Source organism: Pezoporus wallicus, unplaced genomic scaffold, assembly GCF_028554395.1.
Source record: "Pezoporus wallicus isolate ANWC-B61680 ecotype Strahan unplaced genomic scaffold, APGP_CSIRO_Pwel_v1 contig_5261, whole genome shotgun sequence".
Classification (NCBI taxonomy): domain Eukaryota; kingdom Metazoa; phylum Chordata; class Aves; order Psittaciformes; family Psittacidae; genus Pezoporus; species Pezoporus wallicus.
The window spans coordinates 499,229-517,072 of NW_026642423.1; the positions used below are offsets into that span (position 1 = coordinate 499,229).

Sequence of the window (17,844 nt, forward strand, 5' to 3'; positions counted from 1 at the left end):
CCTGACGCACTTGTGAGGTGGGCTGATGCCAACCTCATGAAGTTTAACCGTGCCAAGTGCAAGGTCCTACAGCAGGTTCAGTGCAATCCCAGGCACAGCTACAGGTTGGGCAAAGAAGAGATTCAGAGCAACCCTGCAGAGAAGGACTTGGGGGTGCTGGTCAATGAGAAAACGGACATGAGCTGGCAGTGTGCGCTTGCAGCCCAGAAAGCCAACCGTATCCTGGTCTGCATCAAAAGGAGCATGACCAGCAGGTCCAAGGAGGTGATCCTGCCCCTTTACTCTGCTCTTGTGAGACCTCACCTGGAGCACTGTGTGCAGGTCTGGTGTCCTCAACATAAAAAGGACATGGAACTGTTGGAACAAGTCCAGAGGAGGGCCACGAGGATGATCAGGGGACTGGAGCACCTCCCATATGAGGACAGGCTGAGAAAGTTGGGGCTGGTCAGCCTGGAGAAGAGAAGGCTGTGTGGAGACCTCATAGCAGCCTTCCAGTATCTGAAGAGGGGGCTATAGGGATGCTGGGGTGGGACTCTTCATTAGGGAATGTAGTGACAGGACAAGGGGTAACGGGTTAAAACTTAAACAGGGGAAGTTTACATTGGATATAAGGAGGAAATTCTTTCCTCTTAGGGTGGTGAGGCACTGGAATAGGTTGACCAGGGAGGTTGTGAATGCTCCAACCCTGGCAGTGTTCAAGACCAGGTTGGATGAGGACTTGGGTGATATGGTTTAGTGTGAGGTGTACCTGCCCATGGCAGGGGGGTTGGAACTTTATAATCTTAAGGTCCTTTCCAACCCTAATTATTCTATGATTCTATGATTCCAACTAAGAAGTAGTAATGAAGTTGGATGGAAGCTTATCTAAGCAAAACTACTCATTTCGTACACATGATTAGTAACTGATGCAAAAGTTCTGTATGTGCTACTGAAGTTCTGCAGGTACTTCTGAAAAGACTGTACCATAATTAATCCTTTCCCATGCTATTATTATAGATGAAGCACATTAGCCTCAACAGAAACAATCATTAAAGAAACAGGGTGAAGTGTGGAAGCACTGTTCTAAAAAGCTTAGCTAATCAAAACCATGGTAACTTACAGACATTTCCTATAAAAAGACAGCCTCCAAATTCTTTGTCATTTCCATTTCTTTAAGTAAGATACCAGAAATTTCATCATAGGATGAAAGCAGCATGATTGCAGCTTCATGTAATCCTACCGCTGGAGGCTTCACCAACTCTCAGTGAAGCTGAACAGCAAACATATGGTAAGTACTTCTAGCAGAAACAGACATGAACAGGAATGGATTGTGGCCATTCCTTGAGAGGAACATAAGCATTTCCAATTATTGCCCCTCACCACCTTTTTTCATTGTTTCTAACTCTCTGATGCATTCAATTTTAGTTTCCACCCAAAACCCTCTGAAGCATTCATTTTTAGTTTCCACAGTATTTCTACTCCTCACTACTTCATCTAGTCAAAGAAGCACTCAACATGTGAGAGGTTAAGTGAGAGGTACTGAATTCAAACACCAAGAAAACTCTTTATCATGATGAGCTGAACCTTGAAAATGCTTACATTAAAGGTACACATCAGTGTAATACACTAAAACTCTTCTGTCCTTTTCGTACCCTTCTCCTCCCCACCCCCACCCCCCCCCCCCCCCAAGGAAAACTAAGGATACTAACTGGACAATTTCGTAGGTCTCCCATTGTGCTGGCATTCTGTAGTAGCTCTCCAAACATATCTGGAGTGGGTTTCTCTCGTCTCTCCAGCATACATATAGCTTGATTGCTTCAGTATAGAGAAAGCACAAGGGGAAAAAAAAAGTTTAATAACAAAATAAAAGCACAAACCCACATTACAGAAGTATATGTTTCACTTAAATTTTATTAAAAGAGCCTTAAAACTACGCAACATTTTTTTACATTTAATATTATAGTACAGAAAAATCACATAATTATTCAGTGTGATTTACTACATCTTCCACGACAATACTGTATAAAGAAAACAACTGTAACTTAAAATAGAAACAGTTTGTAGTTCAGCTTAAAATTTACATCTTAAAAGCCAACTTCAGGCTTTTTTATTTATATGGATAAATACTTGGTTTCAAAATGAAGCATTTGCCTCATAATGCTTCCCTTCAGTAACCACAACCCTAGTAAAGTAGCACAGTAAAGCATATCCTTAATAATAAAGCTATAGACAAAAATAGCACGATAGTCAACTAATTTCAACTGTCCAAGTTGAAAGATGACAGTAAGTATGCAAGAATATTAGGGCTCAAAGCATGCTCAACCTTAAAATGCTTTAAGTAAATATATTACTTTTTATTGATGATTTTAAAATATCTTGTGACTTAAGATTTGAGATATTTAATATAAAATACTGAATACCATTTACACAACTTTATTCCTGGCCAGAAAACATACTATTTATATTTTTATAATAAATAATATTCTGAATACCCAGTGTCTGTTGATGACCTAAAGGAAAACTACAGTTCGATGGAACAGCAGGTAGCAGCCATAAGGGGGAATGCTTTACAGTACTCCTGATACACTTGTAAAATGGTAGCTTTTAACAGATCTGCATGAGAAGAGTAACTAGCAGTTTTCAAGACAGTTTTTGGGGGGCTCTGTAAATACATATCTCACACAAGAGAAGTTTTCACCCAATTAAAATTTCAAGACAAAAGCAGATCAGACTCCTACCTCAATCAGATTTAAGCAGCTTGTAACTGAGCAGCAATCTACTAAAAGAAGACTAGAGCTAGAGCTATTGCTCCGTGCACAATAGAATATTTAGGGTTGGAAAGGACCTTAAGTTCCAACCCCAATGCCACGGGCAGGGATGCTTCATCCTAGACCATCTCCTTTAATGAAAGGTTATGGTGACCAGGGGAGTTCCCCCATAACTAGAGAAAGCAGGAGCTACATATCCATCCAAGAAAGAGGGTTTGAGGAACTACAGGCTGGTGACAGTACCTGAGGTGATGACAGATCAAAACCCCCTTGGAAATCAACTCCAGGCATATGAAGGACAAGAAAGTACATCAGAGCAGGCAGCAATGATTTACCAAAGGCAAAATACGCTTGACCTACATGATTTTCTCCTGTCATAAAACAATGGGTTCTGCTGAGGAAGTGAGAGCAGTAAATATCACTTGGTCTCTAGGAAGTTTTCCAATCACGTACTGCATTCTTGTGGCCAAACTGGGAGGTGTGGGCTGCCTGAGTAGAATACAGCTGGACCTTCAGGCTCAGAGGACCAAAACATAACCAGCAGTCAGTCAAGAGTTGTGGTTCCTCAGGGGTTAATACTGGGGCTGATGCTATTTAACATTTTCATTAACAACCTGGATGATGAATCAGAATACACCCACATCAGGTTTACAGATGACATCAAACTGGATGGAGCAGTCAATATACAGAAAAGGAGTGCTGCCATCCAGAAGGTTCTTGACAGATTGGAGGAATGAGCTGATAGGAATCTCATGAAATTCATTAAAGGAAAATAAAAAAAGTCTTGCACCTCAGACGAAGCACACTTGGTGCAGCAGTACTGGCTAGGCACTGAACAGCTGAGGAGCAACACTGCAGAAAGCTTAAGGACAAGCTGAACATAAGCCAGACTCTTTGCAGAAGCGAACAGAGAAAGGACAAGAAGTAAAAGATGCAGAAAGGGAAATTCTGATTGGATATAAGGAAAAAAAAATTCACGCTATGTCGTTAAGCACTGGAAGAAGCAGCCCAGAGAAGTCATGGAATTTCTATCCTTGAACGTTTTCCAAACTCAGCACAAAACCCCAGTCAGCTTCATCTAGCACTGCAGTTAGCACTGCTTTGAACAGGACAATGGAGTAGATGTACAAAGGTCCTTTTCAGAGTAATTCTTTTTTTATCTTTCTTAACTCACCTGCTCACATATTAAGGATTTTCAAAACATAAACCACAAGACCTTGCCCCTACAGCTGTCAGATTCAGAATCACAAACAAGAAGACACACTGATCCATGCCTAAAGTGATACCTTCTGCTCCACTAAATCCTCACGTTCTTTATCACAGTTATCAAAGCTCCACCAACTTTAATCAAACCATGTTCTGAAGATTTAATCTTGCTAAGGAAAAGCTCAAAATGCAATACCAGTTTAAAAAATAAACAAACAAAAAACACCACAAGAAAAAAAAAAAAAAGGGACACACGCACACATTCTCTTCCTTTTAATAATTTCAACTCACCAGAGTGAGGTTGTAGAAATATAGTGTACCATCTGGATGAAAGGTAGTGGGTCAGATGTGGCACCACAGCTGGTACAAACACACTAAAGAAAATGTGATACATTGACAAGATTAAACAGGTATTTCCACAGCAGCACTTCTGCTTGTATTTTTTTTATTTACCATGGCAATGCATGTCTTACAAATGAAAATTTGAAGCCTCGAGAACTTGTGATTGTTGTAACACATTATCATTACCTCACCTGTTCAAACAAGGTCATTGCAAACTTCTGATGGGAAACGCAATGTGATGCAGTGCAAATATCTTCCTTTGTCTCATCTGCAATGTGGAAGTGAATTCGCATTAACAGGTTCTCCTAGCCAAAGAGAGAAGCAAAAAAAGCATTAGATCATTTCAAATGTAAACAAAAGTTAAAATGTAAATCACAAAAAGCATGTCAGATGTAATGATGTTGTAAGCATTATTTATGGAGATAGAAGGTTCCTACAAATTTTCCAATGCTGCTTACACAACATAAGTTAGCATATCTTTGATATAAAAGAAAATGGCTACTGCTTCTGATTTGCAATGCTGTATCAGGTTAACCATTTATTTTATTTCCTAGCACAGCTGAAGATTTGTTACTGCTTATTCTACCCAATTCTTAACCCTCAATGGATTTCACAAATACAACAGGAAGAACAGGTCTGCAATTTTAAAATCGCTGCATTGCCACTAACTTGTACTCATCACCACAAAGTAAACTGAATCAATTTCCACATTCCCCAAGGACTCTGAAATATGGCAAATAAAATACATTCTATCAAAAAGGGGTAGAACTAATAAATGAATGGACAGACTAAAATCTGCATGAAATAAAATTTTCTAGACACTATTTCAGACAACTCCGTATGTTTTCAAGTTCCCATGAGTTCTTGTCCCAGGACTTCCTCTCCTCCCACTGCTGCCAACATTAAGCTGAGGGTGACAAAAGTCTACTGATGCCTCTTCCAGCAGCACACCTTTCACTATCACTATGAGCTGCCTGGATCGTTTATAGGCCTGCAATAAACAGATCAAGATTAAATTATTAAGCAAAATAGAATCACAGAATACTTAGGGCTGGAAAGGACCTTAAAATCATCTAGTTCTATCTCCCCTGCCACGGACAGGCACACCTCACACTAAACCATGTCACCCAAGGCTCTGTCTAACACAGCCTTCAATACCACCAGGGATGGAGCATTCACAACTTCCTTGGGCCACCCATTCCAGCGCCTCACAACCCTCACCATAAACAACTTCCTCCTTATACCCAATCTAAACTTCCCCTGTTTAAGCCTGAATGCGTTACCCCTTTGTCCTACCACTACAGTCCCTAATGAAGAGTAGCTCCCCAGCATCCCTATAACCCCCCTTCAGATACTGGAAGGCTTCTATGAGGTCTGTACGCAACCTGCTCTGTCCTTGCACAATTTTCTTAGAACCTTAGAGTCTAAGCTCTTCTTCCACTTAACTTAAATCTCTGCCTTTACGGCTGAAAAGGTTAACTAAGAGAAAAGCTAGGGAATTCAATCATGACATCGTGAACAAGGAGAACCTGCGGATGAAGCACTCTACAAACAGACAGGAAAAGCCTCACACACACAGGCCCTTGTTCTCATGGGCGACTTCAAACACCTTGACATCTGTTGGAATGATGGTAGGGCCCAGCACAAGCAATCCAGGAGGTTCCTTGATTGTGTGGAAGACAACTTCCTTCTGCAAGTAATAGGGGAGCCGACAAGGAGAGGTGCCATGCTTGACCTCGTGCTCACCAGCAGGGAAGGGCTCATTGGAAATGTGATGTTCCAGGGCAGCCTTGGATGCAGCGATCACAAGACGGTCGAATTGGAGATCCTCAGGACAGTGAGAAGAGCGTGCAGCAAGCTCACTGCCCTGGACTTCAAAAGAGCAGACTCTGGCCTCTTCAGGAACCTGCTTAGTAGAGGTTCCATGGGATATAGCCCTAGAGGGCAGGGGAGCCCAAGACTCTTGGTTGGTATTCAAGGGTCACCTGCTACAAGCTCAGGAGTGTTGCATCCCAACTAGAAGGAAGCGCAGCAGGAGGGCCAGGAGACCTCCTTGGATGGATAAGGAGCTCCTGAGGAAAATTCAAATGAAAAAAGAGGCGTATAAAAAGTGGAAGCAAGGACAGACGGCACGGGAAGAACACCGGGATGTTGTCTGGGAAGCCAGGGACCAGGTTAGGAAAGCTGAGGCCCAGGTAGAATTAAACTTGGCTAGGGATGTTAAGGATAACAGGAAGGGATTCTATAGGTACGCTGTGAATTAAAGACAGACTAGGGACAACGTAGGCCCCCTCTGGAAGCTATCAGGAGAAATGGCTACCCTGGATTTGAAGAAGGCTGAGGTTCTGAATGACTTCTCTGCCTCAGTCTTCACTGGCAAAGGCTCTGACCACACCATCCAAGGCTTCAAAGGCAGACGCAGGGACTGTGAGAATGAAGACCCTAAGCCCACTGTAGGAGAGGATCTGGTTCGAGACCATCTTAAGAACCTGAATGTACACAAGTCCATGGGACCTGATGAAATCCATCCGCAGGTCCTGAAAGAGCTGGAGAATGAAGTTGCTAAGCTGCTGGCCATCATATTTGAGAAATCATGGCAGTCAGGTGAAGTTCCCAACAACCGGAAAAAGGGAAATATAACCCCCATTTTCAAGAAGGGGAAAATGGATGACCCAGGGAATTACAGACCAGTCAGTCTCACCTCTGTGCCTGGCAAAATCTTGGAGCATTCTCCTGGAAGGCATGCTAAGGCACATGAAAAACAACAAGGTGCTTGGTGACAGCCAGCATGGCTTCACTAAGGGGAAATCCTGCCTGACCAATTTGGTGGCCTTCTATGACGGGGCTACGGAACTGATGGACAGGGGTAGAGCAGTTGATGTCATCTACCTGGAGTTGTGCAAAGAGTTCGACACTGTCCCACACGACATCCTTGTCTCTAAATTGGAGAGACATTAATTTGATGGAAGGACCACTCGGTGGATAAAGAACTGGCTGGATGGCCGCACGCAAAGAGTTGTGGTCAATGGCTCAATGTCCAGCTGGAAACCAGTAACGAGTGGTGTCCCTCAAGGATTGGTGTTGGGACCAGTCTTGTGTAGTTTCGTTGATATGCTGGAGCGAAGGAATGCGTGGAGACCTCATAGCAGCCTTCCAGTATCTGAATGCGGTCTATAGGGATGCTGGGGAGGGACTTTTCATTAGGGACAGGACAAGGGGTAACGGGTAAAAACTTAAACAGGGGAAGTTTAGATCGGATATAAGGAAGAAATTCTTTCCTCTTAGGGTGGTGAGGCACTGGAATAGGTTGACCAGGGAGGTTGTGAATGCTCCATCCCTGGCAGCGCTCAAGACGAGTTTGGACAGAGCCTTGGGTGACATGGTTTAGTGTGAGGTGTCCCTGCCCATAGCAGGGGGGTGGAACTAGATGATCTTAAGGTCCTTTCCAACCCTAACTATGCTGTGATTCTATGAATTATTTCTACCTTAAAGCTTAACCTCATAAAGGAATCTGTACTCATTTTAACTGTCCTTTTGCCAGTACAGTTAACCTAACAAACCTGTTTGTGGGGACTTCCACAGCAGTATGAGATAGGCTACATAGCTTTCTCAAGAAAGAAACTAAATCAGAAGTTCCCATGTTGTACACCATACAGAACTCATTCAAGTGCTGGACTGCATAAAATTATTTGGCATAACTGCGCTCAGGAGCTTCTGTGCAGGCTGATGCAATTTATTTCACTTTGAGGATTTCTTGGCATGATGTACTTCCACTTTAAGCAAGCTCATTAAAGTATGATGTTTTGCTATATTAATATTCTAGAAACACAGGATATGTTGAGTTATCAAAGGCCAATGTCAGTCCACTTAGTTTAGGAGAAGAACTACAACAGCTATGTGTATTTATCTCATTTCTGTGATCTCTTACAGTGCAAGCTTCAAATTAGCTAGGTATCAGAAATGAAAGATTTAATATATAGAAATGACTCCACTCTGATAGGTGCTTTAGCTGAGAGAAGTTCTACCTTGCAGAAGTAAATCCAGTACTTTGATTAAGAAGTAACATTCTTGTTAATAAACAAGTAAGATACAAATACAGTTGGGCCACCCCTTCCAAAAAGGGGAGCAGCCAATAGGTAAGCAAGACAAAAATACATCCTAATTAAGTTTAATCAACTTAGGAGACTGAAGAGGGAAAAGGAGGAAATGTGGCTAAGAATAAAAGCTTAACATAATGGATGCCAGGAAAGAGTTTGAGTATATAATGAAAACAGGTGGGCAAACCTAGGGATGTAAAACTAGTGTTTAAAACCATCTATCAACCACACTGATGAGACAACTAGCCTAAAACAAATTGTCAGATGGCTTACAAATACAGCAAGAGAAATAACTGGACATGATCCATTTTACTGTTGCTTACCTCAGCTTACAAACACGAACAAGTGTATTGGGTTGTGTTTGATTATTTATTTTTACTTTCCCTTAGAGTTTGTGAAAACATGGTTTCACAATAACTGACAAAACGTCCTTTCACCCTTTTGAGGTGATCCTTAAAACTAGAATTCTGAAATATTCTTGCAGTGCAGTTGCTTTTACAATTCCTATCCAAGATGCACTTAAGCATGCAAGCAGTAGATATGCAAAAGTAACTGTAAAAATGGGTAACACTGATGTTTCCAATTCAAAATCATTAGTAATTTCCTCTCAAGCCAAATAGTGGTGCCCCACTGGATTACTTGAAGATTCAGGACCTCTCTGTGGACTTTTCCAGGCCACACATGCAAAGTCTGTTACAATTTGGGGAGGAATGGGGGAACTAAAAAAAAAAAAAAAAAATAAATATTGTGTAGTGGGGGTTCACATCTACGCCTGTCAAACCGTCTTTCAGTTATACTCACAAAACATTCAGCAGCATCATCCATGATGCCCAGCTGGAAGCGTTGCTCATCCTGAAATGTCTTTGCAAGAGCAGTGCGCAGGGCATCAGAAGGCAGTACCTTCTCACTGCTACACTGGAACTGGTTGAAGATACTCTAGTGGTAAAACAAAAAGATAGGTAAGTTACTGTATTTTCAAAACATGACTCAAGTTATCTGAAAACAAAACAGCAAACATTTAACTCACTTTGATCAAGCAACACACAGATATTTTGTATCATACAGGGACTATCACAGAATTAGTTCCTCTTGAAATTACATGCACCTTTGTGTATTCCTTCCTTTGACATATTCAAGGGAGGGTGTGTAGCTTAGGGATAAATTTCCCTCAGTGTTAATAATCCCCCTTGGATCTTCCTCCAACTTTGATTCCCAAAGCAAACACAACGGACACCAACATTTTCTCACTTTTTATTCCTATTTCTTTTCTCCAGTTCACTTTTTCATTCACACCTCAGTAGCTTTCTTCTTACATAAGCTGCCTTCTTTCCTCTTTCAAGCAACTCTTTTCAAATGTCTTAGCCATCAAACAGCCACAACCTGCTGCTTTCACTGTTTAAGGAATTTACCTTCCAGTAAGTCCAAGTTGGTAAGAATCAGATGATTTTTGCGTCAGCATGCAGGAGGGAAGAGGCATGACACAAGTAACAGTTGCTATATATGGCCAGTTGCTCATTTGCTGCCATAAACCTGCATTTTTATAACTAAGTTACAGGTCATGTGGGTAATCATATGCAAGGATGAGTACCTCTATAAAGGCACACTACGTCTATATATGCTGGATTATATGCTTGAAAGTTTGGTACATACTCCCAACTGATTAAAAACCCACTTTTATTTTGTGTGCATGTCTATGTGCATATACTTGTGCATGTGATATCCAAAAGATCTTCTGAACAGTTATTTAATTTGCACTGTGCTCTCCCACAAAAACAGGAACATCATCCTATACGCAAAATCCTCAGTTTAAGTAAAAACTTCTAGCCCTTGTTTTCAGACAAGACCATTCTCTCTCCAACACCCCTCTGCTCTACCTCATTTCATTTGACAAGACACTATCTTCATCAGTGTCAATCTCAAAATTCTGCTTGTCCTTTTCTATCAAACCTTTCTCACAATTTCCCTAAAGGTTGCAGAAAAGCTCCATTCTAACTGCAAGAGAAAAAAGATCGATTGGGTATCACTTAGCTTTTCTGCCTTCTAAACTTAGTCAAACAAGGAGAAAGCCAGCCTAAAACTGTTTTGCCTGTTTGGTTTTCTTTCAACCCTATGCTGAGAATCCATAGCAATGTTGATTCATGCATCACTTCTTCCCTTGACTCCAGAAAGCCTCTTCCCAGCATACTTAGGATCTGTATTAATTGGAAATAAATCATCTGAATTTTTCTCTCCTTTAACTATTCTTTTTTGTTTCTTCTCAGGAAATGAGAAAGCAAACTGGGAGATGGTTAACCAAACTGCAACCTTGGCTACTTAGAGAAAGCTGAAATGGTGCAGAACACAGCTGTCATTGCATAGCCAGCAACCCAACCTCTGAACCCCTGCCATTTCTGGCTGCAGGAATTGCACAGTTTATAGTATTGACGTGTTATTTAATATAGATGTAAAATGCCCATCTCTCTTTACTGCTGTTCTTATTTTGATAGCCCTGATGGTGCTCATTCATGTGTGAGGGCCCACTGTGCTGAAGCTGAAAGCTCTTCTAATACTGCCTTTATCAGAGTATCAAATAATGACAAGGAAAGTGGTAATGAAGAGAAGGCTGTAAGGCAGTACATCTCACACCTTATGAATGACATTGCCTACCTTTCCTCAGTTCCTTTATATATATGTATATATAAAAAATGGAAAGAATGACAATGTCTCTGCACTTAACAACCTTCATCCCCATTTCTGCCACTGTTAACTGAGCAAGTTCCATGTTTCATTGCTAAATTTTCTCATTTCAGTGGACCTTAAAACCCAAACACCTCCCCCCAAAAACCCCCAAACCAACCCCAAACCCAGTGAAACATAATTTCATCCTGCTTCAGCACTTTGTATTAAACAATTTAAAAGCACTTGAAAATATTCATGACTATGCTTTAGAAATGTGGTTATCATCAATCTCACTTCATAGATCTGGAAAATGCGACACACGGATAGGGAACAAAACAAACCACAAAGCCCCAGAACTTTAGGAAGAATAAATTGTCAAAGTCCATCTAGTTGCATCTAGTCCTTCCCCAAGTACTAACTCAAAAATCAACTACAGTTACATAGTTGATCTTTTACCCAAGGCATCCAGATCTGGAAATTCCTTAACCATCACAGGCAATCTACTGTAGGGCCTCACTTGGCTCATTACAGTTTGGAAGGCTTTTTCCTGCTTTTGTAACTGGAAGCCTCATGTCCTTTCCATTTCAGATCTGGGCTTCTGACATATATCAGTAAAACAAAGGCTTGCAGAGTCAGTGGTATACCAAAATAACCACAGAATGGTTAGGGTTGGAAAGGACCTCAAGATCTAGTTCCAACCCCCTGGCATGGGCAGGGACCCTTCACACTAGACCATGTCCCGCAGGGCTCTGTCCAACCTGGTCTTGAACACTCCCAGGGATGGAGGATTCACATCTCCTTTGGGCAACCTGTTCCAGTGTCTCACCAGTAAGAACTTCTTCCTTATACCTAACCTGAACATTCCCCTCTTAATGTTTAAACCCATTACTCCCTGTCCTATCACTACAGTCTTCTCCAGTTTCAGAAGTGTGGGGATCAACATAAAATTCCTAAAACTTCAAAAGAAAATCACCTAAGGTTTGAGACAAGGAACCTTTACCACACAAGTTAAAACCTGGCTTTCTATTTCAGAATGCTAAAATTCACATGTATTATCATAAAACAGGGTGTTCTTCACTTGGTTAGAGAATACAGATAATAATTCTGGTAATTCATGCGATTGACAGTTTAGAGTTCTTTTAAACTTTAAAGATTTGAAAGCTGAAATAATTTTCTCCCTAGGAAAGAAGTATTCCATTTATTCAGGGTAAACTGACATCTGCAATGTGTATCTAACCACATTGATGAAACAAACCCCAGACTTGATACACATGCACATATGACTTTTTAATCAAGCATGTGGAAGCAGGCTGACATAACAATAAACTGACAGCTGAAGAGAACAGGCAACAGCTACTGAATCAGACCACCATTCATGCACTGTAAATTTGAGTTGTGTCCATGGCAGCTTTCTGAGAACTAATTTTTCTCTTCCAGCTTTATGCAGAAGCTCCTTCTGGATGGGGATATTACTGCAGCAGCAGGTGTGGTATTTGTTTCAAAGAACAAAACATGTTCTACCCAAATGCTTTAGTATTCCCTATATCAACAGTTTTTGCCTTTTAGCAAAAGCTACGAATACTAACATGGCCAATCCTCAGCTTTCTCTCACTGCTCAACATGCCAGTATTATTCTTGTGTTACTCAACTGTTTCTGTTTTTTCTTTGCTTATTTAAGGGTTGGGTATTTTTTTCTTTTTTTTAATTGTTTGTTTGTGGTTAGGGTGTGTGTGTGTGTGCGCGCGCGTGTATGTGTGTGGTTTTTTGATTTAAAACTTTCTCTTACATGCCCTTCATTCTGCATTCCATTAACGACACTTTTTTTCTGGTCCACAGTATCTAATCTCTCATCCAGAACATCACACTCTTCTCATGCAGCCTCTTACTCACTACAACAACCTGTTTCAATAAAAATTCTGGCTGCTAAAATTACTTTTCTCCCATCCATCACATCAGCCTCCACCCACAGTATTTTAACTGGCTCCCATTTCTTCCTCATGCTACATTCTCTTTCAAGGGTACAATAAAATTCTAGTTCTATCTGGTTTTGTGTTTTTGGATTTCCTTCCAAACCTCCAAGTCTGATAACAATCAACCTAGATTTCCACTTATTCCTTTCTTTTACAGTCTCTCCCATTTTTAACTCACACTGTGGTCTGAACACTACAGTCCGTACTGGGGATATTATACATTAAAGTCAGGCTCCCTGGCTACCATTAAAATCAAATTCAAATATACTTTCCATGAGTTTTGTTTAGGAGGGTGGCAGTAGAAGAAATCCAAATGAAAGAGTGTCCACATCAACTAGGTGACCTGAATAACTGTTTGATCAAGATCAAATAAAGCAATTATTATTTGGAAGCTTCTATTAGCAGGTTATTAACTCATGGAACTGTACTTGCACAATACAAGTAGCTATTTTACGTATTTTTACTACTGCTTTACCCTGCTAACGCTATCCTGATTTGGAAAAAAAAGCACAAGAGAATGAAATCTTTGCAACCAACTGAACTATTGCTGTCTCAGCCATATAATGAACTTTTCATAACAAATCCCTCCATTTCCATTAAGTAGCCAATAAGAACCATGAACTATAGTAATTTCTATTGTTCTCAGTTTTCACCTTAGACAACAACATTGTTCCTATACAGAAAATTCACATTCTTCCTGTTTTTGTTGCACATTACAAAATTACAGAAAAGACCAGCCCTACTGGAATTTATCAATCAATAGAGCATTCTTCTTTGCAAACTACAAAAAGCACTCTGTCCTATATCCTGGCACTATGGAGTTCCCAGTACAATCCCTGGAAGGAGAACAAACTCTCTGTGGCATGCTCAGTACAGTAGACGGATTTCCCCCTTCCTGTCCTCTTCTAGCTGTTCTAAACAAACACCAAAGCAAAGTCAGGCTGTAGAAAAAAGAAAACCAAAACAGAACACAGTAGATTTCAACATTAACAATAAATCAAAAAGCTGTTCCAGTGTTATGGCAGGCAAACCACATAGGGTAAAGGCGGCTTGTGCACTCAAAAAAACCCCACTTAATGCCACATCTTAAGAAACAGTGTTTGGGATTCCAGCACAGAGTCTGCAGCTCTCCCTTGTCTTTTTATAGTTCTTGGTGCGAAGTTCCTTCAGAATAACTAAAGAGCGTATGCCTGGAATGATTTCAAGACTCATTTTACAGCCATATAAACATAGCCAGGTAGCACAGAAAGTTTTAAAAATCACTTCAAGCATTCATGCAATGGATGTCTTCAATGTGGTACAAAAATAAAATGTGATTTGGTATCAGGTATGACATCACTGTCCTGTGATCCCTCATTTTAGAAAAAGTAATTTAAAATTACAACCAGTATTTATAGAGCTAGTTAAGCTCTTACAGTAAATATTCTGCATGACATCAGAATCCCTAGAAACAGTCACAGCAAGCCAAGGAAGCATGGAAAAAATACAACTTCTTTGGTGTTATTTAAAGGCTAAATTTAGCTTAGTGAAGACTATTTTCCTCTAAAGTCAACAGGAAGAGAATGTCACCTTTAGAGCAACGGTTCAATGTTATTCAAAGTCAGGAAAGAGTGTGAACCCTCTCTGCAAAACACAGCAGGTATCAGGCATCCTGCGAGGGGAACCTGGAGTGGTAGGGGGACACAAAGTAGACTCTTCCTCCCCCATGTATTGACCCTTTCCCTGGCCAAGCTGGAATTTGAACATGCCAGCATGCTTTGGAGAAGAGTAAACATGTCCTGCCTCTACCCTGCTTGGCCTGGACAGGTATTTCTGGCAGATCCACCTGACAGCATGCAAGGCTAATTACCTCTCCCCAGACCCTAATGGGAGATTTTCGCATGGTATAGAGCTCCAAATTCTTGTGTTCCCACTGGATCCAGCCATATCTTCTCCCTCATTTTAGCAAAGCCTAAGGCAAGATTCAAGAGAAAGAGGATGTCAAAGACCTGGAGGCTAAGCTGGCATTACCCTGGCAGGACAACAGTTAAAGGCTTCCAGAGCAGATAGGAGGGCTGGAGCAGGGGAAGAGATAAGCAGAGAAGGGGAGAGATGATCCTGCTGCACTGGAACATGAAACATGCTCTTGGTGAAGCTTGCAATACTAGATGCGTGTTAAGCACATTTTCACATTTGCCTTATAAAAGTTTATACACAGAATGTGTCAGACAGACAGCTTTTACGGGGGGGGGGGGGGGAAGAGCAGTTTGAGAACAGAGATGCAGAGGGCAGCAGAGAACAAGTAAATACCTTGAACAACCTTTCCAGCCCCATCTACTACCTGCTCAAGGAGTTGAATGTAGCCTTCTCCACGGTTTGGGGTTACCCCTTGTGCATACTTCTATCATTTAGTATCCCTACCTTACAGACTGCTCCTCTTGCATGCGACTGAAGTTTCTGGTTTGGGGGGGTTTTGAAGGGGGGCTGAAAGGGTGAGGAGAGGTTTGCATCCCCAATTTCACCTACAGTTAAGTGACGCCATTTATTACTCACCTTTATAATTTTATTTCACTTGTTAGCAACCTAAAAATGGTGATTTTTTTTCAAATATTTATGTATACACATCCATATTTTACACAAGTTAATAAAGGTAGAAACTTGTCATGGTATCCCCCAGAGAAAACCATAAAATTGTGAGCTGTTTTATGAACATAAGGGAATCAGAAGTAAAATAGTTCTGTAAGTTCTCAAACAGATTTCTGTGTATTTTTTCTCTTGTATAGTTTTACAGTAGATGTCTGTAAACTTTCTGAAGGTTCTGGAATAGGCTTAGGTAGAACACACTGAAATTTCCCATGAAGAACAGAATGTAGATAGACAAAAAAAATAACATTTTGGTTTTGATCAAAGCCAATTTTAATTCATTTACCTACTTTGTCAAGTACTGGTAATTATCCATATTGTCCAGATAATTATTTACTTGTTTATGTATTTCTTCAGTTTTTCATTGTATATCGAGTTTTGGGAGCTACAGGAATTCTACACACAACCAGATGCAAGCTTTCTAAAATGTGCAAAAGCACTAGAGAATCTGGTGCAATGTTGTAACTTTTTTGGAAACTAAGGGTTGTAACACCTTCTGGCTAAGCATGGCACTGTAAGAACTTCAGATATGAAACAAACCAAATAAATCTTTGCAGACATCTGGGAGCAATGAGAGAGAGCAGCAATTTTTTTGAAGGCTGCCTAATTTAAAAAATAAGCATATGGCTGCAGGCATACAATTTGTGAATTCTGCCACTCTACCTGTCACTTCCAAGTTTATAATAGCTTACTGCACACTTCAGAAAGACATCAAAAGCAAGGATTTTATCAACAAAACTAAACATTCTTTGCCCAAATGTATGCTTTTAATACACACATTCCAGAGATCCTGGCATCCCTCTCATACTGGTACTGCTAATCCAGATGCATGTTTGTCCAGAATTCATCTTGCAACATCTGTTTCACAAAGGTTCATCCTCTCTTTTTCCTGTAACATCTCCCCCAACTCCCTTTTCCATTCAGAAAAAGACTTTTAGCTATTATATTTATATTAAAAAACTTAACTCTGCTTGAAAGTCCAGTCTATTTTCATTCAAATTTCATTCAAATACCTGTTTGATTTCCTGGTATTTCTTTGCCATATCATGCTATTAGGTTAAACCCCAGAAGAACAAAAGCTTACATTCACAGTAATTTCCTAAATCCTTTTCTTACTGTCCCCATCTCAGCTACCAAAGAATGCAACAATCACTTGGTAATACTCGAGGGAATTAACTCAAATTATTTATCCCACTGAACTTAATGAACTCAAACCAGATGATGACTAAGTCTTGCCACTTCCCTATAAAGCAGGGGATACATTTAATACTCCATCTTTTCTTTGTCTGGATAGCTCTTTCTCTTTTTGATGTGCTATCTTGCTCCTAACCCATTATTATATCCTCTTCTGATGATAACGCTGTAAATATTAATCTTGTCTCATCATTTCAAGAGATACATCTTGAGACAAATTCCATTTCAGAAGGAAGTTACTTTTTTTTCCCATGCCTTAATATATTGTCTCCTCTTTGCTCTTCTTTTGCAAGGGGAAACCTCTCAACAACAGTCCAAAAACTCACCAGATAACTAATTTCAAGCCCGTGTCTCCCAGAGCACCTGTAATTTAACAGCAGGAACACAGCTATTATCTATAAATACTGCCTGTGAACTTCATATGATCTTAATTTAAACCATGCATTCTATATTTTGCTATATTTATAAGATCTGCTGTTTGTCCTTTTCATTAATGCACATGGAACTCATGACGCATTCTCCCACAGTGGATTTATATATTTAGTTGGAAATTACAACCTATTTATGATCAAATAAAATGTCTTAGTACCTATTTCAGAAAGGAAAATTATTGCTCAGGAAGATTAAAACTGGTATTTTCATCACATCCTTTCTCTCTTACAGGGTTAGAGGGAGCCGTGGGTTTGAATTAGCAAAACTTAGAAAGAAAAGCACAAAAAACTAGAAGTGCTAAAAATTAATGGATAGAGAGAAATGGAGATGTAGGATTGCACAGTACTCAGGTACATAACAGTACTCTGAATCAGAGGCAGCATCCACATTTTACTGTCCAGGCAGCTTCTCTGACAGTCTGTATCTGCATCTACAAACAGAACTGATGTTTTTTTTAGAACAGAGAACACAGAGCCCAGCAATTTAATGCAGACATCAACATTTACAAGTAGAGAATACCTTTCAGTCTTACATAATCAACAGTTTTGAACAGAAAGTCTTACAGCTAAAAGTAGC

The 17,844-nt window shown here is 40.3% G+C and overlaps 1 protein-coding gene across 1 annotated transcript in view; it reads right to left on the minus strand.

The window, feature by feature from the left end:
• The window catches only part of USP54 (ubiquitin specific peptidase 54), a 74,762-nt gene that overhangs the window by 37,306 nt on the left and 19,612 nt on the right, over positions 1 to 17,844 (minus strand). The window contains exons 4-7 of the mRNA XM_057430300.1: positions 9,194 to 9,328; positions 4,487 to 4,600; positions 4,245 to 4,327; positions 1,689 to 1,794 (exon numbers count right to left, since the gene is read on the minus strand). Of these exons, the coding sequence (XP_057286283.1) occupies positions 1,689 to 1,794; positions 4,245 to 4,327; positions 4,487 to 4,600; positions 9,194 to 9,328 (438 nt within the window). The remainder of the gene's footprint in view (positions 1 to 1,688; positions 1,795 to 4,244; positions 4,328 to 4,486; positions 4,601 to 9,193; positions 9,329 to 17,844) is intronic.